The 27,035-nt window shown below is 41.1% G+C and overlaps 1 protein-coding gene across 1 annotated transcript in view; it reads left to right on the top strand.

Annotated features, from left to right (window-relative positions):
* LOC307241111 (metabotropic glutamate receptor 4-like) overlaps positions 1 to 27,035 on the top strand; it is a gene marked incomplete at its 3' end in the record, with an annotated part of 141,841 nt that overhangs the window by 84,285 nt on the left and 30,521 nt on the right. Inside the window, exons 3-5 of the mRNA XM_080015117.1 lie at positions 19,248 to 19,383; positions 20,800 to 20,954; positions 21,216 to 21,356. Coding sequence (XP_079871243.1) covers positions 19,248 to 19,383; positions 20,800 to 20,954; positions 21,216 to 21,356 — 432 coding nt within the window. The remainder of the gene's footprint in view (positions 1 to 19,247; positions 19,384 to 20,799; positions 20,955 to 21,215; positions 21,357 to 27,035) is intronic.

The following is a 27,035-nucleotide window of genomic DNA, read 5'->3' as shown; positions in this document are numbered from 1 at the left end:
ATTAGAGGGGTGGAATTGAATAATGTACAACCAGCCGGTCCCAAAATACACCCATACAGGGTGATGGGAGGCTTATCAATCAAGGGTTTGCGATAAAATAAAATAATACATCGAGAGGGAATATTGAAATTATTCAATAACTAGTATGCCTTGTTTATTAGCCCAGAAAGATAGTCCACAACAAGGTAGCAAACACCCTAACAACAAAGTGAACTATTCAACCTACAAATCAAACTTCACCCTATATATGACTAACATAGATACTGTTATTAGTGTGAAATTGGACATACATTCATCTCTTGGGGTCTTCCATTGCGGTTTCCTTGTACTACAATGTAGACAGCTGTAATTATTCAGGAATAACTTCATCACAAATTGCCGCCATTGACCAATCAGAATGGAGTATTAGTGATAACCAAAGACTCGTCTTAGCTTCAGGAGCTAGAAAGGAGTATACCGGAGATGTGACAGCGCCACTACCGCGCACGCTGTCTCGTGGGGAGGGAACGGGCCAATAGAGTCAGCAGCTGAGCTTTTTAATCCCATTCTTCAGCTCCTTCTCTCCGGGTGAAAAGGAAAAGTCTCACGCTTGTCAGGTGAGTCATTTTTATTGCAGTGCCGGAGAAGATAATTTCACCGAAAGCTCTGAGGCGTGTTTCCCTTTGACATATAAATCATTTATCCCTAAGTAAGAAAAAGTCATTCAGCCATTTTGAAAAATCTAATCCACAGTTTATGACGGTGAGTGACTGATGAGCGTCCCCCCCGTTATGCACGGGGCTTTTTTTGTTTCACTCAATAAGTTAATGGAGAGGCACGGGGACGCGCAGCGGAGCCGCCTATAGGGGCCTGTCCTACACACACACACACACAGACCACACACACACACACACACACACACATTATTTTAATTATGCTAAAAAACCAGGACAATTTGGTAGTGAATGTTAAAATCCGTGACATTTTAGTGTTTTACAGATATCTGTCGGGACTCGAGACACACAGCTCCAAACAGGGACACGTCGGTCTGGTCACCGTACGCCTATCCCCTCACATCTCCTCGGGTTGGACCGCAGCTATATAATTTCAACAATCCACAGCATCAACATCGGTTTGTGATAACACACTTCAATGCTTTCGCTAGTGTTCTTAACATTTGACCTCCTCAAAAAGGCTCAGTTTTTTGCGGTAATGGCACATGACAAGGAGATGTGGAAGTGCAGATTGTGTTTAGCATCTGCACTTAACCAACTGGCGGGGGCGTTGTGGGGAGATTAATATGTGTGAAATGACGCTGCTCCCTTGCCTTCTCCAGCAGCCTCCGAGTGCTATAAGGACTAAATACCATTTTCCCTCTGGGACCTAAAGAGCGCTCGCAGCTCAGATAAGGACTCAGTTTGCTGACAGATGAGTTGCTGTTCCCTGTTGCCATTTGGGCAACGCCAACAAATGCTTCCACTTGATCCATCACCTTCAAGGGCCAGGGTACGACACCGTCTCAGCCAAGTTCTGTTTCCAACAGAACGCTCAAGGATTCTGAGCTTCGTCATCGGAATTAAATTGGTTTGCCTGACCACTTTTCTTTCTTTTTTTGGTTTCAAATCCTTGCTTCCAGTGCAGTTTAGAGTTTAGAACCTAAAACCATCACACATGTCCACTTTTCAAACTGTTTAAAACCCCAGTTATTCCAATAACTACAAATTATGTTTACATTTAAAAAAACAACACATACATAGGTATACGTGTACTTTTTCAAACTGGAGTTTAAAACCTTAGTTATTCCAGTAACAAATTATATATATATATATATATATATATATATATATATATATATATATATATATATATATAAAATATATACATATATGTGTGTACTGTATATATATTAGACCTGAGTAGATTGTTATTTGATTTGATTTGGACGGTCTAGTCTGTAATCTGTTATCTAAATATAAAAAAGTATTCATTTGTATGTCAAATCTTGTCAACAAGCCTCCTCAAATGGATACTTTTCAGTAAATTCACAAAATTCGATGCATGAGCAGTGAGCGGCAACGTCTCATGTCGGAACATTATCGTCAACAAAACTCAGCAGGCTGAACTGGCAATCCGGCAGCACCGAAGCGTTTGGTTTCAAGGGTGGCTTCACAGCTGACAACGATGGAATGGTAATGTATCAAAATAGTTCAGAATTTAGCTGCATCTCAAACAACTATAGGATCTTGTATTTTGTATTCTAAGTTTTACTTGCCGTAACGATGCAAGACGTACCGCTCAAATAACCCCACTTTTGGAATGTTGGAAGGCGTCACTCCCTAAATCCATAGGAGCAAGGTGATCCCATCTGCAGCCTTGCATTGAGCTAACACTGTTATCAGTGGTGTAGTGGTGCCTGGAGAAGTGGGTTATGTTTGCAAAAAAAATGGGGTTTTTTGGGCGGCTCATCCAGCAAACGATAAACACCCTGTGTTATAAACAGTGACACGTAAGACTACTCTTGCATGTTTAGTTCACCCCAAAATGGGCGTGTAGTATTTGGAAACTGTTGTTTAACTTCTGCTGCTTGACATGAGTCAGCCACAGAAGAGCAGTCAGTCAATGCTGGCCCCAGACTATAGGGTAAGACAACTACATAAGTAGCCTCTGTTTACGTGAAGATAATCTCTTTAGTGGATGTTTTTAAGGGAACATTCATGCGCGTGGGAACCTGTTCTCTTTGAGCCGAATATACAGTACGTGCACGCGCGGGGCAGCGTAAATGCACGCACTTATATAATATGTTAGTGCGTGCATTTATGCTGCCCTTCGCGTGCATGTACTTCGTGCATATGCATATTATGAACTCCTAAAGCCCAAAAACTGTCCATCCCAAGTTACAAACAACATCCACTCCCTGTCAGCAACAAAAAAGCACTAACGTACCGTGACCTCCCTTTTGCTGGGTAGGCAGCAAAAAAAAAAAAAAAAGATGAATTATATATAATATATAATAGATTTATTTTATTTAGTTATCCAGCATTATTGTCCAACCACTCGAAATTCATTGTTCATTCATCCAGTTCTAGACCCAAACCATCCACGTCAATACACAGACTTCATCCACGGTGGATGTCAACAATGCTGGTGTCGGCACCAATGATAAACACAACAATGCAAATTTGACCATAAGACCAGCAGTAGTCTGGGGTAGAGGTCTTCCCGGGTCAGAAACCTGAACCCGGGAATCCTGCCTTTTTTGGCACAGATTTCACAGAATCTTCACCAAATTTGGTACATACCATTATTTAGGTGACCCCGAACAAGTCTTATGTGTCCGTTCTTTGATACCACTTACCGTTTGGCTGTAATAAATTACCAAATTTTTGAAGGCATGCCCTGACGCACTTATCGGGCCATAACTCTTCTGTACTGAATTGGATTGCAACCAAATTTGAGAATGTTCTACATACAGTACAGATTGCGCAAGTGTGTAAATTGCATGCAAATCTACCCACAGGTGGCGCTACAGTAACCTACTTCTGTTGCATTAGTCCTAGAAATTCTGTTTGAACGTCAAAAGGTGCGTCCTCTTCAGGAGATGTGTGTTAGTACTTTTATTTTTTAATAGCATATTCCAGTGATTTTATATATATATTTTTTAATATAACAATTTCTAATGGCCGTCTATGGGGCGACTGTTTGAATGCTGATATCTCAACAACTTCAAGCGCTAAAGTTTTCATACATTCATGGACAGGCCCCCAATGCTGAAATTCTTCACATATTAAAACATGGTACCAATAGTGCCACCATGTGGTCAGTTTTTCCGTGTTTCTCCTTATGGCTAATAACTCATGAACCGTGAGGCATAGCAAAACAATATTTGCACAGTCTGTTCCGTGGATGATACTGATTCGACTGATATAGGCCACACCCATTTGCGGCTGTAAAATTCATCCTCCATTTTTGAGTTTTTGTGACACACAGTCACGAAATTTGCTACATACCATATTTAGATCACCCATCCTAGTTAGTTTTTTAAAATCACTTACAGTTTGTCTGTAATTGGTAACCAAACTTTTGGAGGCATGGCCTGATGCACTTAACGGGCCATAACTCTTCAATGTTGAGTTGTATTGCATCCAAATATGGGAATGTTGTACATAAAGCCACAATGCATAAGTTGGTAACATCTAGTAATTTCATTCAATTCTACCCACAGGGGGGGCCTACAGAACAATACAACATGATGTTTTCCCATTTCTGTTGGGTTTAATAAGATGAAACTTTGTTAAAGAGATGAAAGTTCTCCATGAGGACGTGGACATCCTTCAACACATTGAAGCATGGCACCAATAGCCCCACATTGTAGCTATGAGCAAAACCACCACCATACTATCTTTTAACTGCCATATCTGTTTAATGTAATATTCCGTCGGTGACCGAATTCGGTAAAGTTGTACAGATGGGGATGCTGAACAAGTCTGTAACATTTGATACAATTTCACCCGTAGGTAGCGCTTACAGATTTACAAAGTTGTTGCTGGAGCAGCAGCTTGCAGCAGCCTCAGCAGTAGCTCAGGGCTTCCAGCTCTCACGTGCATTTTCTTCAGAAAATGTGAATTTTTACAGTTTCAAATTAAAGCCCGGCAAAGTTTAGAAGACGCTTAATGCTGCCATCTTGTGAGCGGGCGTTCAAAGTTTCGAGTTGACGTGACGACATCAAGTGGTCATGGACACGCTTGTTCAATCCACAAAGCACATACTGTACGTAATAAATGATGCCTAGTCTCCATTCCTAATGTGCATTTAAGCAGAAAGGCGGTGCGCCCCCGTGCCGTTCAGCACCACGTAGCTGCTGAACGGACTGCGCATGCCTCCTGCAACACCACTGCCAGTTAAACTGTCTGACCCGCCCAGCGCTTCACACAGCACATAACACTCGGCTCCAGACAGCACTCCAAACACAAGCAGGAAGCTCACGGAGCTTTGAGAAATGGGGGGTGTTGCAGCACCCTCAGCACCCAACTTCCCGTACCTATGGAAACATGTGCTCACACAGTCTCTCATGATTTGGCTGTTGCAGGACACCACTGAATGATTCACATCAGAGGGGATTTAGAAGTGAGTATACGCAATGCAGCCTGAAAAAGAAGTAGGTGTATGCCATGTACCTGCGTGTACCCTGCACTACACCACTGACTGTCAGCGGGCAGTCCGTTGCTATGTCTGTACTGGACACACAGGGATGAAAGTGCGATTGACCGTCTCGATTGAACCTGGGTCAGTAGACAAAAACAAAAAGCCGATTTCCAATTTTGAAGTTTCCCTTTAAAGCCTTCTCAATCTAAGTGTCATTTCAGGAGATTCGTTTTTATCTGAGACATTATCAAGATTTTCCAGGGAATTCTCGAGTTTCTCTTTAATATTTCGGATGGGAAAGCTAAATGCAGTCCAAATGATGGTGATTGTCCTTGTTTCAGGCTGGGTGTCCCAAGTCCCGACAAATATCTGCGCACACTAAAATGTCACGGTTTTCAGCGTTCGCTACCAAACTGTAGCAGTTTTCACCACAGTTAAAATAATGATAATTGATAATAAATAATATGATAGTTGTTTTCAGCGCTTACGTTTATTATGTTCTCCCCCACTCATTTCCTAACCCAATCAGGAGAGCGTCGTTCAGCGATCCGCCACCCCCCCATGCACTCCGCAAACACTCCCATGTCCCTGTTCAGCGAGCCGCGATTGGAGGGTTTGAGTAGCGAAAATGAGGGCCAGCATAACAGAGCATGGAAAACTATGACGGTCAGCATAGAGTTTGAGTGGGTAGTGAGGGTTAGATTCACTCACTAGCTCATAACTGCACATCGCCCGTTGATGAGGGTATTGTTAAGTGCATGAATTGGGGTACAAAATAAAAAAAAGTCTTAAATGGTCTCAGGTAACTGGGAGTAATCACAATATTTAATTTTTCATCCAATGTAGTAACGCTCACCGGCAGGAATCCGTCTGTGTTTCTCACATCGGAGAATCTCCCGTGAGTTCTTCAGAGTCATTACAGGGAACATCCGCCCATCATTTTGTTTCATGTGATGCTCCTTCGCTCCAAAATGTTCAGCAGCAACTCCTTTCTATCGCAATACGTCAATGTTTAGTTGTAGAAACATTATTTGCTTTTAAACAATTTGCCTGCTTGGTAATTATATAAAACAAAATGTGAAAAGCTCGCCTGAAGAATCATTACCATTTTCCAAAAATATGTAATATTTTATTTAATCCACAAACCCCTGCAATAGCAACACTGATTAATTTGATTGTAAAACGTGTCTTGGATTTGATTTGAAATACCTCATATCGCACCTATTGTCATTGTATAAGCCAATATATAAACTTTCAAAGCTTTAACTTTCAATGCACTGCGGATTCTCAATACCTTACTGAAATGTTTTGATAATTCCGTGTTTCTTGATTTAGCCCCATAGGCCTACTGTTGTTCCTATTTTCTTCTTCTTTCCATTGCTAATTGGCCTCTTCAAAGCTGCTGGGGCCTTTTTAAATAACTGGAAGTGGGAGTTTACTTTCAAAACAACTTTTCTGCAGCTACAGTAAACAGTCTTTGTTTATTGGCTCTCCATGCACCACACAATATTTAAAACCAACCAATTTTTCATAAAATAAATCTAAATTTCCTTTCCTTGCCTAACCCCAGAATTCCTGGGTAGTTTTAAAAGCTATGTGCTTTGCTTATATTGTCTGTTTTTCATTTTCTCTCTCTTTCGTCAAAATGTATTGATCTCTTTGCTTTGGAGTCAAACCTTATTTACTCCCTCAGTCAACAACTCAACTAGCGGCTCTGCAGAATAGAACCGGTGGGAAAGAATGTGCTGCATTCCAAAATAGATCTATAGTATACATCTGCAAAGTTGTTTTTAGTGCAAGGAAAAGGGAGGCTTTCAATTTTTTTTTCATATTTACAATAATTATGGAATAATTATTATTATTATTTACAATAATTATGGAATCATTATTGTAATATTACTATAATATTTATGTAACAATAATATGTGCTGCTTAGAGACTCCAAGCTCAATACCAATCACATGTAAACTGTTAAAGTAGAAATCCATAAAATGGTCTGTGATGCATTGATTACCCAGAATTCCATTTCTTTTTTCAACATTCGGGTTTACTCTCATCATATTCTCCAAATGATTCCTTCTTCTGATCGATTGATTTGTTTTGTTTTATTTCTTGGTCACTTGAGGTGGTGCGGCTATTTTTTTCATCTGAGGGTACTTTACTTTACTCTGAATGTTCGTCCACATCAACAGTTGGTGGCGGACCTCACCAACAACAGGTAGAAACAGCATATAAAGGAACGCATGCATCCCGCAAATACACTGAAAGACTGTCTCTTAACAAGTCAACATCAACTCACCTTAATATTGATTTATGAGGCTGAATCGATGGTGTCATTTTTGAACTGAACATTGAATATTCTCAAAGCTGTTTGTCGATGGCAGACTCTGCGCCAGGGTTTGAGAGGGACTGAGAGATAGACCAGGGTTCATGTTTGATAAATGACACTGTGCTTCATTCATAATGACGACAAGCTGTGTGGTGAAATTACAACCCTGTGATGGGATTAAGGTCCCACACATCTCTTATGTGGTAGCCAAAAAAGTGTTAGGGCTTGTAGCATACACAGCCAGGACTGTCATCTCTGGACCATCTTCCCCAGAGACTCACAGGAGTGGGTAGGAACCCTCTCGCTGCAATCGCAAGATCTATAACATTACCATATCTCTCCTCACACGTAACCCGCATTCTTTTGTTTGAGCGAAGCCTCCATGGAGAACCCTTGTCTTTTAGGCCACTCCCCTGAATACGTTTTTTTATCTGCAATTTTTCGTTGGTGTTTTCCTCAATTAATTTGAACCAATGTGAAATACGTCAGTATTTGAAGTAACATTATTTCTGCAGATGTTTCTGTGAAAAACAATCCAACCCTCGTCACTATACACATGAATTGGTTACGTAAATACAGTTACCAATAATGGTGTTTAAATATATTTACCTTCATGTTGCCAAATTGCCATCTAGAGGCTAGCAGGGAGAAACCGCGATAACAAGCGAGATCACACAGCCCATTGTGTGTGGTATAATCAGATCAAAGATGATTATTGTATGGCATGCATTAGCAGTGTTGGAATTATGTTTTAATAGTTAGTAATTAGAAATTGTCTTAATCGTTCAGTTGTCACAAATGTTGTGTTACGGAGAGGATGGTTTCGAGAGATGACAAAGTCTGAACCATGTGTTTCTTTTTGTTTTTATTTGCTTGTATGTAAACGCCATCACAAGAGTTTATGTTTTGAAAACATTAATTGGCTTGAACATAGTGTTGTGAGAAGCTGTGTAACTTTCGGTGAAGGTACGCAAGGATACGCAAACTCCTCCTCCTCAGTCTAGTGTCTAAAAGGAGCCTTCGACCAGCTATCGAATAGGCTGGACTTCCTCGAGTTAAGAACTTCTCTTTTAATTTATTTTTACATTTTTATTTATTTTCTTTAAGTATTAATTTTTTCGCTAAAGTTTGTGCGCTATTCAAATTTTACTAAACAAGCCTGCTCCAGCCACCCAGTTGGAGAACAGCGGTTTTTGCAAAGTGACATTATTTTCTTTTGTTTTTCAACTGATCCACGAAAGATTTAAGCCCAACTGATTGAGTTGGTGTAGCCAGATGAACTTCGTTCGATGCCCAACCACAACGAGAGAAGCGCAACCTCAACCTGGAACTCGTTAGAGAGTCGAATCAGTTCACCGATACCGACTCCGTGCGAGTGAAATCACGGCCCTTGAAGCGCATTGCCTCGAAGCGTTCCCGTGCCGGCGAACCATTCCGCTCCGCCTGGGAACTTTGGAAAAGGCTTTCAATTATGCTTCATGATGAGGGTTGATGTCAAATTGAATTAATAATAATTTCTAGAGAAGTTAACTTCCTCGTAGTGTGGGCCTCATTTATTATTTGGATGAAACAGTCAAATAACCTCTTACCTCACTATTGTCTCTGACTTAAAGTGTGTCACCTTTTTTAAATTGGGCATTAATTTGTTTATTTTCTTTGTCATTTCTTTTCTTTACCATTTTATATTCCTTATCATTTATTTTACTATTTAATTTTTTCGGTTATATCGGAATATGTTTACATTTATTCAAGAAGATTAGCATGATAGAATAAACCCATTTATATGAAAGAAGTTGGCTGTCCGTGTTCTTTAAGAGGGGAATTCAGTCGTAAATGTACCGGACCAAGAGCTCCAGTCCTTCTGAGACTGATAAATTATTGTTAATTTGGTTGAAATTAATTTCCCTTTTGTAATAAAAAGGTGGTGCCCCCTAAATAAGTAATTTAATATACAAACTTAAGAGTTTAATTAACCATATAACGCTACAAAAATTGATCCCCTTTTTAATGAGTGCAGTTTTAATTCTTAATGTGGTCAGAATGCTACAGGCTAAATGTGAAAACAAGCATTGTTTCTGAAAAGGATGAAATGTGGTCATCCTGGTTGTGCAGCAGTCAGTAAGAGACCCTATTGATCCCCAGAGGAGACATTCTTTTTTTCCCCACAGGAAAGGACATGGGATGGGTGGTCGGCGCCAGCGGGGATTTTGTTTTGCGATCAAGGGCACTTCAGCAGAGTGGATGCTCACTGTTGCATCAGGATACAACCACGTTCCCCTCATTGTAATCTCTTCTCACTGCGGTACTCACATATCAATATAAACAATAAAATTGATTTCTATCTTTTTTTACTTGTAGCATTATAGTTCCCTTCAGGGTGCATCTTGCTCGAGGAGAGGTTTAATGGTTTTTACTATTCTTTATTACGCTTCTGATCAGTTGATCTGATAAACTGTTTCAGGGACACACGCAAATATGCAATATGATTATATAAATATGATATAAATATGATTGGACTGGTTAATACACAGTTCACCCCCCGTCCCTGCATTATTGCTGGAATTATTTTTGTTTTCCTCCTTGTACTATGTTTCCACCAGTGACGGCGTTGGGAGTGAATATGAACCGCTGTGCCCGGCAGCCAGTCGGTATATTCCACATTCCCCATCAATGGATCTATAGCCGTTTATGCACCGAACAGTTCTGGGGACTTCCTGAGGGGAACTAGCTACTGGGGAGGTCCCCCGAGAACTAGATACTGTCAAGGGTTTTTTCCTTCTTGTATTCTCACTGCACTGGAACTCTGAAGTGCTGCTGAAGTGACATAAGCCAATGGGGTTTCAGCGTGAGTTCCGTGTTGTATTTAGTCCATAACTGTCACTGATTTCACCTTATCAGTCCACTAAACTCTTCTTCTAAACAAATTTGAGGTGAGATGTCAGCAATTCAGTTGCTGAATATTTACTAATATTCGATCTACAAGGCCTTATTTAAAAGTTTGTTCTGATTTTCCTAAGGCACGGGCCACATCGGGACATCGCACGCGGATGTTTTGTTTAATTCAATTAAAGTGAGTGTACGTGGGCTGGTCCGCACCCAGAGCGATGACACTCAACTGGACACAAAAAAAAAGGGAAACTATGAAGGATCAATGAATTCAAGGGTCTGCAGCAGTTTGTTGTTCTTTTAAACTCCACAAACAGCTGCTTTACAAGCTCATTGAAAGTGTAATTTTTTTAGATTAGATTCAATTAGTTGTCATTGCGCGGAGTACAAGCACTGAGGCAACGAAATGCATTTCTCTGCATTTTACCATCTTGGTAACTGACGTACAGTGGGGCAAAAAAGTATTTAGTCAGCCACCAATTGTGCAAGTTCTCCCACTTAAAAAGATGAGAGAGGCCTGTAATTTTCATCATAGGTACACCTCGACTATGAGAGACAGAATGGGGGGAAAGAATCCAAGAAATCACATTGTAGGATTTTTAATTAATTAATTGGTAAATTCCTCGGTAAAATAAGTATTTGGTCACCTACAAACAAGCAAGATTTCTGGCTTTCACAGACCTGTAACTTTTCCTTTAAGAGGCTCCTCTGTCCTCCACTCCTTACCTGTATTAATGGCACCTGTTTGAACTCGTTATCAGTATAAAAGACACCTGTCCACAACCTTAAACAGTCACACTCCAAACTCCACTATGGCCAAGACCAAAGAGCTGTCAAAGGACACCAGAAACAAAATTGTAGACCTGCACCAGGCTGGGAAGACTGAATCTGCAATAGGTAAGCAGCTTGTTGTGAAGAAATCAACTGTGGGAGCAATTATTAGAACATGAAAAACATACAAGACCACTGATAATCTCCCTCGATCTGGGGCTCCACGCAAGATCTCACCCCGTGGGGTCAAAATGATCACAAGAACGGTGAGAAAACATCCCAGAACCACACGGGGGACCTAGTGAATGACCTGCAGAGAGCTGGGACCAAAGTAACAAAGGCTACCATCAGTAACACACTACGCCGCCAGGGACTCAAATCCTGCAGTGCCAGACGTGTCCCCCTGCTTAAGCCAGTACATGTCCAGGCCCGTCTGAAGTTTGCTAGAGAGCATTTGGATGATCCAGAAGAGGATTGGGAGAATGTCATATGGTCAGATGAAACCAAAATAGAACTTTTTGGTAAAAACTCAACTTGTCGTGTTTGGAGGAGAAAGAAAGCTGAGTTGCATCCAAAGAACACCATACCTACTGTGAAGCATGGGGGTGGAAACATCATGCTTTGGGGCTGTTTTTCTGCAAAGGGACCAGGACGACTGATCCGTGTAAAGGAAAGAATGAATGGAGCCATGTATCGTGAGATTTTGAGTGAAAACCTCCTTCCATCAGCAAGGGCATTGAAGATGAAACGTGGCTGGGTCTTTCAGCAGGACAATGATCCCAAACACACCGCCCGGGCAACGAAGGAGTGGCTTCGTAAGAAGCATTTCAAGGTCCTGGAGTGGCCTAGCCAGTCTCCAGATCTCAACCCCATAGAAAATCTTTGGAGGGAGTTGAAAGTCCCTGTTGCCCAGCGACAGCCCCAAAACATCACTGCTCTAGAGGAGATCTGCATGGAGGAATGGGCCAAAATACCAGCAACAGTGTGTGAAAACCTTGTGAAGACTTACAGAAAACGTTTGACCTCTGTCATTGCAAACAAAGGATATATACAAAGTATTGAGATGAACTTTTGTTATTGACCAAATACTTATTTTCCACCATAATTTGCAAATAAATTCTTTAAAAATCAGACAATGAGATTTTCTGGATTTTTTTTCTCATTTTGTCTCTCATAGTTGAGGTTTACCAATGATGAAAATAATAGGCCTCTCTCATCTTTTTAAGTGGGAGAACATGCACAATTGGTGGCTGACTAAATACTTTTTTGCCCCACTGTATCTAGGAGCAGTGGGCTGCCATATGGCTCAAGGACACATCAGCACGCTACCAGGAGGAGATCGAACCGGCAATCTTCCAATTACAAGATGACCCGCTCCACCTCCTTAGCCACTGCCCCCACGTAATCTGATCTGGTTTCAAAGGAAGCAGATTTTTTTACTCGAGCCGTGTTAAATACAAACTGTTTCTGGCGACGATGAGGTTGTTCTGGCTCGCGATGACAAGTTTTTCTCCCTTTAGAGATTGGGCACGTTAGGAGTGACTCAGTAAAAAAAAAAAGTTCAATTTGTCCGACCCTTTGTTCCCTTTGTTTGGTTAATGAGTAAGAAGAGTCGGTTCAGCTCTAAGTTGTGAATGGAATTTTCACCAGTATCACTTAAATCTGTCACAATTGCTTATTTTGGTGGAATGCAAAGTGTCAATCCCTTCACCTTTTGTTCCATGTTGACTTAATCCTAAAAAGATAGAGTCACTCGCTATATGTCTGGCTGCAGTTACCGAGTCGCGAACAAACGACTCCTTTGTTGGAGTGACACCCGACTCCCGAGTCGTTTAAAAGACTTGTTCGCTGCGACGGAATCGTTTGCGAGTCTGGCATCTGCAGTTCTGACGCAAAAGAGTCGGCGGTTGCTTGGCAGTGCTCTCTCTCTCTCTTGTTTTAGTCTCTTTGTTGTTACTGTTTATGTCTCAGAGACTCAGGCTCGTATGTTTATTATTATTTCCCACGAGGACATCCTGATAAATACATTATTTACCAAGCTACAGTAAGAATTAGAGCCGTTGTGCAGCAATCACCCCAGCACTTGGTGCATATTTAATGTTTATGGAAGCGACGTGTGGTCCCGTGGGGCTGCAACCGGAATGAGTATTAGCGTTCAGAGATTTTGGAAGAGAAGGGGCGAGAATCCTGCAGTGTATTCAGGGAAGGTTATTTTTGGAGGTGGTTTTTACACTTAGCTCCCATGTTCACAGTGTTGTGTTATTGGCACTGTTATTGACTCAGTGTTTTTTTTAAGCTTCGTGATTTAGTATTTAGCTGCGTCTCATGAATCACTCGCTAGACATTTATTGTTCGACTGAGCTGGTTTTTCGAGTAGGGTTAGTTTATTCTTTATTTTCCTCCATCTGCCTTTCCCTATAATTCCCCAAGAAAGAAGTGAAAGAAACATGAGATTTGGCAGGAGGATAAGATAGTGGTTTGCAAAGACTTATTTTAAAATTTGACCCAAATTGGTCTGGTCCCAAATTGGTATTATATATATTGATTTATTTATTTAATCTTTTAGAAGTTGTAACTCCCCCATAACTGTTTGATCTGATTGACATCAAACTTGGCCACGGATCTGTCCAGGTATGTATGTATCTGACTATCAGTGTCGGGGTCGTTAATCAAAAAAAGTAATGTACTACACAATACTCGTTACCCTTAAAAAAAAGTAATGCATTACTTTACTTAATTACTCTCTGTTAAAAGTATTTTGTTATACTACTCGCTACATTACTTTTACGTTCTCCGTAACATGGCCTGAGATGCACTGTCATGTAATTGCCCATTAACAAAATAATGTTAAACCTTACAGATGCCTACATATCAACACAAATCGCTATCCTAATACACAATATGTTTCTTTTATGCTCTTTAATAAACAAAGCCAACAGCAAAGTTGGCGAAAACCAGCCCAAAGAGCACTTTACAGAAAAATGTTGTGGCTCAACTGCCCGCCTAGAAGAATCAAGGCGCCACTGGCAGTAGGCTATAACTGCCTCAAAATAAAACTATATCAATATGTAAAACAATATAAAAGAGGTTGGCCTTCTTAACACCGCCTAGCACAAATATTAATTGCCTTAAGATAATATATCAATAATTAAAATAATATAAGAGACAGGCCTTGCTAACACCATTAGTTGATGACAGACTAAAAAACATGTTTAAATGGCATATGAACTGCATTTAAAACACACACTCAAACAAACTCACTTGAGTTGCTTGCTCACCAAACCATGGCTTTATAGTATAGTCTACAAAGGCTTAATAGTATAGTCTACAAAGGCTTTATAGTATAGTTTACCTTACTTGACGTGTTTATCACTAAAGCAGTGGTTACACCTCATGAGGAGGAGTCTTTCAACATAGTCTTCATTGTTGTGAAAGGGTTCAGGATCTCCTTCCCTGACCCGACTTCAAATGTTCAATGACTTCAGTGTCGGAGTTAAAGGAAGCTGTATCCTCCTCATCGAAAGCAAAGAAATCATTCCCCTGCTGCTGGAGGCGGGGGTCCGCTGCTGAAGCGTTTGCATCCTGCTCATCGTGGGGGAAAGCGCGGCACTCGGTAGTCAGCACTGTCCTCGGGGCTTCTCTCCTCTCCTCTCCTCTTAGCCACCGCACTTTAAACTTTGGCGACGTGACAGCAACAAGGAGAGCGTCCTTGCTGTCCAACACAGACGCAAAATTGCGTCTTGATGGCCTGTGAAATTTAGAAAGATTGGATAAGGTCATACAAATCCGACCTTATCCAATCTTTCTATATTTCGTGTAACCGACGCTGTAGGATAGCTATAGACTCAAGTTAAGATGACGTAATCTTGTGTAATCTGTATGTAGGCATACACTGATATTTATCATTCATATGTATCAGGATGCTCTCCACTGCTCCAGAGTAGAAGGACTTGGAGGATCCTCACCGAGACCCGGAATTTCTTTAGCTGAGTGGTTAAATAGGAGGCATTGTTCTTGAGTAAAGTCTTCGTCTTCTTTGCACTGCTCCCGTTAGGGGTCGCCACAGCAGATCATCCACCTCCAATACCTTCTGTTCTGCGCATCTTCCTCCCTTACACCACCCGCCTGCATGTCCTCCCTCACCACATCCATTAACCTTCTCTTTGGCCTTCCTCTTTTCCTCTTGCCTGGCAGCTCCATCCTCAGCATCCTTCTCCCAACATAACTCTCATCTCTGCTACACATGTGTCCAAACCATCTCAATCTGGTCTCTCTCACTTTTCCACCAAACTGTCCAACCTGAGCTGAGAATGTACTCATTCCTATTCCTGTCCATCCTTGTCAATCCCAATGAAAATCTCAACATCTCAACTCTGCCACCTCCAGTTCAGCCACCTGCCTTTTTGTCAGTGAATTGAGTGATTCTTCTTGAGTAAGGTATTCAGAGAAATGAATAGAAAGGGCAAAGCATTGCATCATTGCGGACGGAGTTGACATGACAGCTGAATGGTGCAACAGGCAGAGAGGAGAGTGAGAGAGCCATGCCCTTACAAAATTGACTGTAATCAGACGCAGAGACCCATTCTTTCACAGCTTAATTTAGGGTGAAATTGAAAATACTGGGATAGAGCTTCAAGGTGGAAACAGAATGTATTGCTCGTAGATTAATTAACTCAGTGCAAGCGTCATGTGAGTTAGGGAGGGATTCTCACCTAAATGTGCGGTTTCACAAAAATCAAACATGGATTAGGCTTTCAGATTTCAAATCACACGATAGGCCTACCCGTACTATGGCATCAGGCAGACCTGCTGTCCCCTGGGCGAGCCCGTTTCACAGTGCCACTGTCAGAATTTTCGGCGATGGTCGGAGACTGCCATAGTAGCAATTATCTTCACCTTGCAAAACGCCCGTGTACGCCATTCAGTGTGTAGTATTCCTTAAGGAATTAATAGTCTCATTGAGTGAAGGCTTGAATACCTAGTCGACTGTAGAGAGTGTTCAACTCTGGGATGGGAATGTCAGTGATGCGGGATAGGGCATCATGGAACAGGTTCCATCTTGTTGTTGTCGTCGGCACGATGACTTTTCTTTTACTTTGACTTTTCAAATATCCTCAACGAGCTCAGATGCTCCGGTAGAACGGCTGGTCTTAGTCCAAATGTCGCAACACTTCCTAGTGGCACTTCTGTAGACTTATTTGGACTCAGTGTTCGTTTTTTTATCTATTTAATCCATCTATCTATCTATTTATCAACATCATTACTTGAAATTGGGTTTAATGTGTGTGACGCACATCTCACGTAAGGCGGGAAAAATTGTCCTTCTGGGTCAGTGGGGAGCACTTCTCCAACATGTGTGAATGTCAAATCTTGATCCTCCCAATCTTGACCCATTGTCTGTGACAGTTGCGGTTACTTTGTGTGACGGTCCATGAATTGAATGAACCTGTTCAATTTCACAAGCTACAATCGTATCATATGTGTGTTTTTCTTTCATTCTCTTGCAGGGTATTGCAGCTTTCTCACGATGGAAATTGCTTGGGTTAAACCAGTGGGCAGTCATTTCTATGAAGCTTTTATTACGGCTAGTCCAAATGTCAGTGGAAATAGAATAAAATGATATAGTGCCACATGAGGTTTGATGAAATACAGCATGTGAGGGATAATGTGCAGCAAGCATGTAGACGGAGTGATGTGAGGGACGGGAATCCAAGTGGAGAAGTAGTTGCCCGTGACAACCGTCATTATTAAGCGGACATTATTGAGAAATAACTGAACGGCTGTTTGCAACTACTCACCAATCAGAATCGAGAATTCCATGGAGCTGTCCAATAAAATTAGATCACACTAAAGATAAATATTAAGCATTGCTTCATTCAAAAAAAATGCAAACTTTTAATGGAAAGCGGATCGTTCCTTGCATATTTAAAAAGAATATCCATCACTGCAGGGAAACTGATTATTCCCGAGTTCAGGTTAGACGCCATCTTTATATGCATGTAGGCAGCAAACCCTTGTGCCTTTCTAACCGATCTAATTATAGCAGGAATCTAGCAAAGGTTCCTCCTTCATATTGGCCTCTTCTCATGAAAGCCCTGGTCTAAACCCTGGCTTTTCCAAACGACCCCTCCAGAGATTAAGACATGTTTGTGCCTGCAAAGTGATTTGGAAAAGAAGTGAGTGCCCTGTTTCTACACGGCATATGTTGTGGGACCAGGGAACTGGAGGGAAGGACGGGGAATTGAATGATTGATTGAGTCTCTGTGAGCTGAGTGCCTCTGGAACGGCTGCTGTTCAGCTTCCATATTCCCTCTGTGTCCCTATGTATTTTAAGTCTTAATGATATTGCATGGAAGATAGAAAATCATAGTTACATTTATTTCAATTGAATTTCCTTTGCCGCATCCTGCATCAGCACACTGGCCTCCCATACTGTCTAGTTAACATAACATAATTTAACTTGAAAATTGTTGTGGAATGCTAATGCAAGTTTTCTGGCAAGGGGGTCCTGGTTGGGGGATTCCTCCCTTCTCAAGGTTTCTTCAATTTTTATATCCACCCAAGTTTTTCTTGGAGTTTTTCCCTGCTATGGACTGAAATTTGGACCCTGCAAAGGCCTTTGAGACGGTTTTGAGACTGATTGAGGGCCATAGGAATAAACTTGACTTGACTTGTGCATCACCTTTAGCATAGATTATCGGAGTCTATTGAATTCGGGGTATCTTGAAACGCTCTACTTACCATGCCTCTAAACTTCTTGGTAACATGGCAAATTCTATTGTAAACGAACGATGGCATTGCCCACCACAGGAGGAAAAAGAACCCAAAACACATCCCTCAGAAAGCAGACACGGACCACAAGACTCAAGGGGACAATTCTATTCCCTCGGTGGCGGCAGCAGTGATCCGAGTGCGAAACACAGACCGAGAACTTCTATGTAGTCGCCGTGACATCTATAATCAAGGGAGAGCCACATAACACACACACACACACACACACACACACACACACACACACACACACACACACACACATAGCAAGACCACAGATTTCAAAGAATAAGGAACAGCAGTAAATTATACAGCAGCGCTCAGTGACTGCAGCCTCAGGGTGACTTAACCGGAAGTGACTTTTCCCAGCCACGAGCCAAGGCCGTCGCCCCAACATTATTGTTCCTACTTCCTTTCGCTCCAATTTCCAGTTTCCCAACCTATTCCTTTTTTGTCTTATTCAGAGCCGCTGCCAGGCTTTTTTTTTTAATATGATCAGTTGTGGTGGTGGTGGTGGTCGTGCAAGCCATCGCAGCAAGACTGGGTGGGGGGACAGGGTATCATTATTCCCGGAGTTGATCGCGGATCGCGCCCGGCTTTACACAGGGTAACGACGGCGGCGCTCATTAGCATCAGCACGTAGGCTCTGTGGCATTTTGGCAGCGTGACAAAAAAAATTTTCTGAAACACTTCGTGAAGAATCCGAAAAAAAGCCTCAGTGCGTTGATAAGCACCAGACGTTCCCCCCTGCCGCTTTGTAGAGGGTTTTTTTTTTTTTGTTGGTGCCTGACAACCGAGATGAAAAGTGAAAGGGTCCATTTGATTGGACAATAGGGCGTGGTTCAATGCCATTGGTTGGCTGAATCAACTATTCTCTTTCCTTTCTAATCCTGTCTGTGTTAATGGTGTTTCTAACTATTTTTACACAAGCCACAGAGGTGGGCACAGGACACTTTCCCAAAGAAGTTCAGCCAGATCATTCAAAATGTATAACGACTTTATTGAGGACAATAAATCGAAGTGTAGGGTATCCCCCTGGTGATCCAATAAGACCTTGTATTCTTTATATAGTGAAATATTGAACCTGGACAGATCCAAGCTCCTCATTAAATCTTTTAAAATTAGCAGAAGGCCGAATAGGATTGCTGCCAGTTTCTAGATAAAGGGATTTTCCTTTAATGACACGGCTTTACTGATGCTCACAAAATAATCCCTTGAAGACATCCCTCAACGCCAGTAACGTCCAAACCAAGCCAAGGCTCCGGTCCCATCATGGGACACGGCATTAACCTCCTTGACCTTGACTTGGAGCCATCCCCCCCGTCATCATCTTTGTGTGTGTGTGTGTGTGTGTGTCTTTTCCACGCAGGAGGTCTGTGCATTTCCCAGTCGGTGAAGATTCCCCGCGAGCCCAGACAGGGCGAGTTTGATAGGATCATCCGGCGTCTGAGTGAGAATCCCAACGCCCGCGTGGTCATCATCTTCGCCAACGAGGACGACATCAGGTCAGGAGCTCGTCCGGACGATGGAGTCCAGATAGATAGATAGAGATATAGATAAAGATAAAGACATAAAGAAACAAACACAAATGTATTATTGTGTTATTTATGTATTAAAATTACACTTACTAGAAGATAGAAAAAGAACCAAATAATCTCTTGAACTTGAACTTCGACTTGAACCAACCTCAAAAAAAAAAAAGAATAATAACAACATTGGCAAATATACAATAAACCTAATGATAAGTTAAAATATAAAGCTAAAAGTCAGTTTTACTTATATTGAAATTTTTTTTGTTTTACTCTTGCAAAATGTAATGATCTCAAATTTTTTTCTCGTAGTTTTGTCAGGTACAAAAATTGCCTTTTTTAATTCCAATTAAGTTGCTATGATCTCCGAACATTTGACTCGGAGTAACCATGTAAACTAAACGCATTAGTTCCTGCCAGTCAGAACAGCGTGATAGGAGCAGGAAACAGGCAGCATTCGGGGCAGCAGCTTTTCAGGCAGCGTTTGGGGCAGTGTTTCGAGCAGCTCTTTCCTAGTGGAGACCAGGGCAGAAGTCTCAGAACTCACTGACTTAATCCAGGCCTGATAACCGCTAATAGTCTGGATATATAGTAATTACTAGAAGCCAGAGGGATTTCGAACCCGTCTGCTCTATCGTTGAACCCTGACAATGATATGTGGAAGCAGCTGAATGGACTAGAGTCTAATGCTGAGGATCTTTAAGAGATCCTGGTTCCTCTAGTCATAGAGTAAACTATAATCAGCCAGCATAATTTGTTGGCTGTGAACAAAAAACAAGAGCTAAATAAATATTAGTAAATATTAGTGACACTATGTGTCAGATCCTGACACGTAGTTAAATATGTCAGGATCGCTAGTCTTATAAAGTTGTACCTCATTATTATTTCACTAATAAACTTGAAGTGATGTTCCTGTGAGGGGGACATTTCAATTCATCAAAAACATTAATATCAGAATAATACACAGGATTTACTACTGTTATGAAACAAGGTCAATGACTTAATACAATTTCCAAAATGATAGTCGTCACATATAATTTAGACAAATAAATCATCAAAAATGAATGGAAACTAAGACAAGCTCAAGCGTTTTTTCTCATGGTGTCATGAGTTGAACTGTCTCCATGGGTCAGATTCTCTCTGGAAGCAGTGACAAAGCTTGGATGAAATATGCCCCAAGAAATATTAGTTAGTTAATTAGTTAGTTCGTTTATTCGTCTATTCATTTTTTATCTATTTATTGAAATAATTTTTTTTTCAATGTATAAGAAAAACAATGTTACAACCCTCCCAACCAATAAAAACAGGGGCCACCAATGAGCTGCAAAGCGTAATTGTACAGTAATTCCCCTCTTGCACCCTGAAACCCTATATATCTCCTGCTTTCCCCAGACGTCTCCTCCTAGCGGCCAAGGTGGCCAACCAGACGGGACATTTCATCTGGGTGGGCTCCGACAGCTGGGGGTCTAAGATCTCCCCAATTCTGAACCAGGAGGAGATGGCGGAGGGGGCTGTCACCATCCTGCCCAAAAGACAGTCCATACGAGGTGTGTATTTCATTGTTTTTATCGTGAAATGCATTTATTCAAATATTAAGTATCTCACTACATTTGATTTATTTATTTCATTAGATTTTATCCTAGAAAAAACCCACAATTGATTCACTTAACTAATAAGCCTTTTCAACCACATCATGAGAACTTAAGGATAAGTCAGATTAAAGACAATACAGGAATATCAATAACTAATCCAGCCATTATACTATGTATTTTAATGAGGAGGTTTTTATTATTTTCATTGTTTTTTAGGTTTTGATCGCTACTTTATCAGCCGCACACTGGAGAACAACAGGAGGAACATCTGGTTCGCAGAGTTCTGGGAAAACAACTTCCAGTGCAAACTCAGTCGCCACGCGCTCAAGAAAGGATCAGGAGTCAAAAAGTGCACAAGTGAGTGGACACTTATATTCAACTCTCTAAACTCTATTGTTTAAATGAAATCTATGAGGCTCTCTCCTTTGTATATTTCTAATACGTTCAATTGAGTCAAAATTGTCCTCTAAAATTATATTTTAAGTCGGAAATTTTGACACGGTTAACATTACGATACTTGTAACAAACCATTTGCAATGAAGCATTTCTTAATGATCACGTACTGCAATAAAACCATGAACGTTCTTTGCATTCTTTTAAATTGATGCTCTCCATATAATAAAAAGGTAACCTGAAATTCGTACAAAGTGCAAAATATACACAATGGTGTGTAACGCACTGTCACAAAGTGGATATATTTGAGACAAAATGGTCCAAAACCAAACAGAATAATAGTGTAAAAAGCTTCTGCCAATTTAGATGTTCAGAGGCAAAACTAATGTAAGTTTGGGCTTCAAAGCGCTTGCTTGGTTAATGAGAAACTATGCTCTGCACTGGATGAAGCCACAAGCCATTAAAACACGCTGGATTTAGTCCGAAAAATTGCTTAAATGGTAAAAAAATATATTTATTTTTTGTTCCAAAGGAGGTGATCCTCAATATTGTTACGACTATAAAGTATTTATGATTGGTTGTAAAACTATGTACGAGATTGATGGCTGCAGACAACATTCAATACAGGCACTACTAATTAATTTAATTTGATACGTGCATTTAATAGTTTCTTAAGTAAAAAAATTACATTTACTTATAACTTTTTGCTCATTTTTTCAACATTTATAATATACTTGACATATACAGGATATACATACTTTATTTTGCATAAAATGTCAGAAATTGCACTTTTTGTACTTTTTCACATCATACGTTGAATAAAAGCTAAACAGTCTTTATTGCCTTAGCACTACAGTAGGTTACTTCATACTCTGTAGGTTAAAAATCTGCAGTAATTGAAATAATAGTATTATTTGTCCATAATTTATGCATTTCATAAGAGATCCTATTCTTTATTTTTTTTCAAAAAGTTTGTGATAAAAGTTAGTTTTAGTTATTACGATGCAGAGCTTATCCTCCCAAGGCCATGTACAGTACACTGAATCAGAATCTAAATTGCTTTTGCTTCCTAAAACCTTGGTGCACCTTTTAATCCTTGGCTGGGGCCTTCCTGACTTCCTGACACCGCCGTCTTGAGTTTAGAAATTATCCTTATTTTAGGACAAGGTTTCTCACAAAAATGTACCTAATTGGAAAGCACGTCACAATACACACTTTCAACCCATAAATAATTAATGAGACGTATATTCACACCTTTCTAATGGAATAGTAAAAGTGGAGGTTGGGGATTGAAGGTCCAAAGCAATATGTCACATTTCAAGATTCAAGATTCAAGAGGTTTATTCGTCACATACATATACCTACTTTCATACATACTGTATATGCAGTGAAATGTCAATGCAACGCACCCGGTGATAGCACAATAGCTACCTAAAAATTTCTACTTGACTAACTAACTGATTCCTAAAACGTAATGCAGTAAGTTGAATACTATAGAATATAATAAAATATATAGAATAGAATAAAATAAAATAAAATAAGAACTCAAAGGTAATGCAGAGTGGGGGTACAAAATAGAATAAAGGGAATAGGCTTATGTATATGGGATAGACTTATGTATATGGGATGGATACAGATATGTGCATTAAAGTGACATGTGACTAAAGTCAGGTAGTGTGTGTGAGATATACAGCACAGTATACAACAGTACGGCGCAGCAATACGATAACACCGAACAACCCAGAACAGTGACACAGTATGCGGTACAGTATGCTGCACACAGTACAGTGAGGTAGTGGAGCCTATGTGTGTGGCTCAGTGAGGACCCCTGTTGAGGTCAGCATTGACAGTTCTCATGGCTTGCAGGAAGAAACTCCGTCTCAGTCTCTCTGTCCTCGCTGTGTGATTGTGGAGGCGCTTGCCTGACCGCAGCAGCTGGAACAGTCCGTTGTTGGGGTGGTGAGGATCCTTCATGATCCTGCGGGCTCTGCTACTACACCTCCTGGTGTATAAGTCCTGCAGGGAGGGGAGGGTAGTTCCAGTGGTACGTTCGGCTGAACGCACCACCCTCTGCAGGTCCCGCCTGTCCTGAGCAGTACAGCTCCCAAACCAGGCAGTGATGTTGCCTGTCAGGATGCTCTCCACTGCTCCAGAGTAGAAGGACTTGAGGATCCTCACCGAGACCCGGAATTTCCTCAGCTGCCTGAGGTGGTGAAGACGCTGCCTCGCCTTTCTCACCAGGGTGTCTGTTTTTAAAGTCCATGTTAAATCCTCTGTTATGTGGACTCCCAGGTACTTGAAGCTGCTCACCCTGTTGATAGAAGTCCCATTGATCACCAAAGGTGCGTGTGTCCCCAGTTGTAACCCACGCCGAAAGTCCACAATCAGCTCCTTAGTTTTGCTGACGTTCAGGTAGAGGCTGTTGTCCTGGCACCAGAGTGACAAGTCAGTCACCTCCTCGCGGTAGGCCTTCTCGTCGCAGTCGGTGATCAGGCCCACGACAACGGTGTCGTCAGCAAACTTGATGATGATGTTGGAGCTGGACCTGGTCACACAGTCATGTGTACAGGGAGTACAGTAGGGGGCTGAGGACGCAGCCCTGGGGGGATCCTGTGTTCAGGGTGAGGGAGCTGGAAATGTGCTTCCCCACCCTAACCACCTGGGGCCGGGCTGAGAGGAAGTCCAGGATCCAGGCACACAGCGGAGTATTCAGTCCGATGGTAATATAGAAAAAAAAATGTATGTAGTTTATCCCTGTATCACTTGTTTTGAAACATTTGAATCCGTCAAAAATATTCCCTATCATATGAAAATGATGAACTTGCATCCATGTCCAGAACTGGTCCGTTCAAAAATGTGTGGAAAGGTTACGCTTGGATGACTGGCAACGGAAAGTCTTGAAAAATTAAAAAATTATGTTATTTATATGTGGATATGTGATTTATTATCCTGTTTGTTCACTTAAATATAGAATTCATACCAAACAATTTATGCCGGAGATACAGAGCACTAAAATGTAAACCTCCTCTCATCCTTTTCAAGGATGCAGATCATTGTTGCTCTGTCCTGCAATGGTTTGACTTATTCACTGAGGCTCTTTGATTTGACCGGCACATTGAACTAACCAAAATGTTTAATTCATTTAGTAATAAGTGACATTTTCCATCATACATAATCATGAGGCACAAAAGGCAGAGGCCAGGAGCAGAATGAATAATCTGCTTTCTTTTCGCTCCTAAAAAACACTTTTAAAAAACACAGAAAATAGTTTTCAAAGTGGGAGATACACAAACACAACAATCTCACACTTAAAATTCTGTTTTTTTTAGATGGTCTTTTATAAATATTATGCTACAGTACGTACCCACCTACATACCTACCTACAGTACCTTCCTTTGTACCTACCTACCTACCTATGTATGTACCTCCCTACTTACTATTGTACCTATCTACCAATGTACCTACCTACTTTATGAAACATCTACCTACCTACAGTACCTACCTACCTACCTACCTACCTACTGTACCTACCAACTTACCTATCTACCTACCTACCTACTGTACCTACCAACTTACCTATGTACCCACCTACCAACTTACATACAGCATGTACCTACCTAACTACCTACCAACCAACTTACCTACTGTATGTACCTACCAACTTACCTATCTACCTACCTACCTACTGTACCTACCAACTTACCTATGGACGTAACGACCAACTTACCTACAGTATGTACCTACCTTCCGACCTATGTACCTACCTACCAACTTACCTCTGTACCTACCTCCCGACCTATGTACCTACCTACCAACTGACCTATGTACAGTACCTAGCTATGTAACTACCTACCAACTTACCTACAGTATGTACCTACCGACCTACCAACTTACCTATGTGATACCTCCCTACTGATGTACCTACCTACCAACTTACCTATGTACCTACCTACCGATGTACTTACCTTCCTACCTATGTACCTACCTACCAACTTACCTATGTACCTACCTACCTATGTACTTACCTCCCTTCTTATGTACCTACCTACCAACTTACCTATGTACCTACCTACCTATGTACCTACATCCCTTCTTATATATCTACCTACCAACTTACCTATGCACAATACCTCCCTACCTATGTACCTACCTACCAACTTACCTATGTACAGTACCTACCTACCTACGTACCTACCTACCAACTTACCAATGTACCTACCTACCTACCGATGTACTTACCCTCCTACCTATGTACCTACCTACCAACTTACCTATGTACCTACCTAGCTATGTACCTACCTCCCTTCCTATGTATCTACCTACCAACTTACCTATGTACAATACCTCCCTACCTCTGTACCTTCCTACCTATCTACCAACTAACCTATGTACCTGCCCCCCTACCTATGCACCTACCTACCAACTTACCTATGTACCTACCTACATATGCACCTACCTACCTACCAACTTACCTATGTACCTACCTATCTACCTACCTACCAACTTACCTATGTACCTACCTACCAACTTACCTATGTACCTACCTCCCTACCTATGTACCTACCTACCAACTTATCTATGTACATACCTACTCACCTACCTATCTACCTGCCTACCCATCTACCTACCTACTTACCTAGCTACCTACCTACTTACCTATCTATGTTAGAACAGAAAAACAACCCTCTGCCCTCAGAGCCATAGACACTCTGCACACGAAGCATCCACACACACACACACACACACACACACACACACACACACACACACACACACACACACACACACACACACACACACGGTTTATAATTGTGTCATTGAGGTTTAGAAGCCATGGTAATAAGGTGGGTTGGAAAAGGATTTTTTTAAACCGTTGACGCGGGGAGGAATGTGATATGATGGCGGTAATTTGTTTCCTCCCGGGTCTGCGGCTGCAAAATCCAGTTCACCTTCAAGGGTCTGATGAGACGATGGAGGAGGAAGTGGAGGAGGAGTTTCCTCCTGAAAAGCGTCTGGGGACCAATTAAAGGTGTTGGGGGTTCATGACGGGACCGGTTCGCCTCCAGCTTTATAAAGCATATTCTGAAGAAAAATGGTGGTAAATAGAGAGATTACAAAAAGCAGGGCCCCCTGAGCAGGTGCTTCCACTACAGTTTAGCTGTGACTCGATGGATTGTATGGGGCCATCAAAAATTACTGGCTTTCAAAAGCCATTTATTACTTAGAGGCCAATCTCACTTTTTTTTGTTCTATGAAAAGTTACCAGGACCTGCGATCAAACTTTTTCACATAAGAATTGAGCTGAAGACCAGTTAGGCTTCAAGAACCATCAGTATACAGTATATGTGCTAGAGACTATGCTTTTAATATCCACACACTTTGCATCCCATTGAAATTGACCCATGGCTCTTTAGAGAAATTAACAGGTAAAAAACAAGATTTTCATATTTAATGTCTCGAGATTTAGAAATGTTACTCAATGTAGTTATAAAGAATTTAAGATACATTCTTGACTTTAGTATTTGAATAATTTAGTCTTATCTTGGTGGATGTGACATCCAATACTATCTATAATATTAAAATATCACACATTTTGAGCCAATAAAGCCAGAGACCCAGTGACTAGATAAAAATGTACATTTT

This window comes from Zeus faber, assembly GCF_960531495.2.
Source record: "Zeus faber genome assembly, chromosome: 15".
In the NCBI taxonomy this organism is placed as follows: domain Eukaryota; kingdom Metazoa; phylum Chordata; class Actinopteri; order Zeiformes; family Zeidae; genus Zeus; species Zeus faber.
The sequence above is the reverse complement of the archived record's forward strand: the minus strand, read 5'-3'. Positions and strand labels throughout refer to the sequence as shown.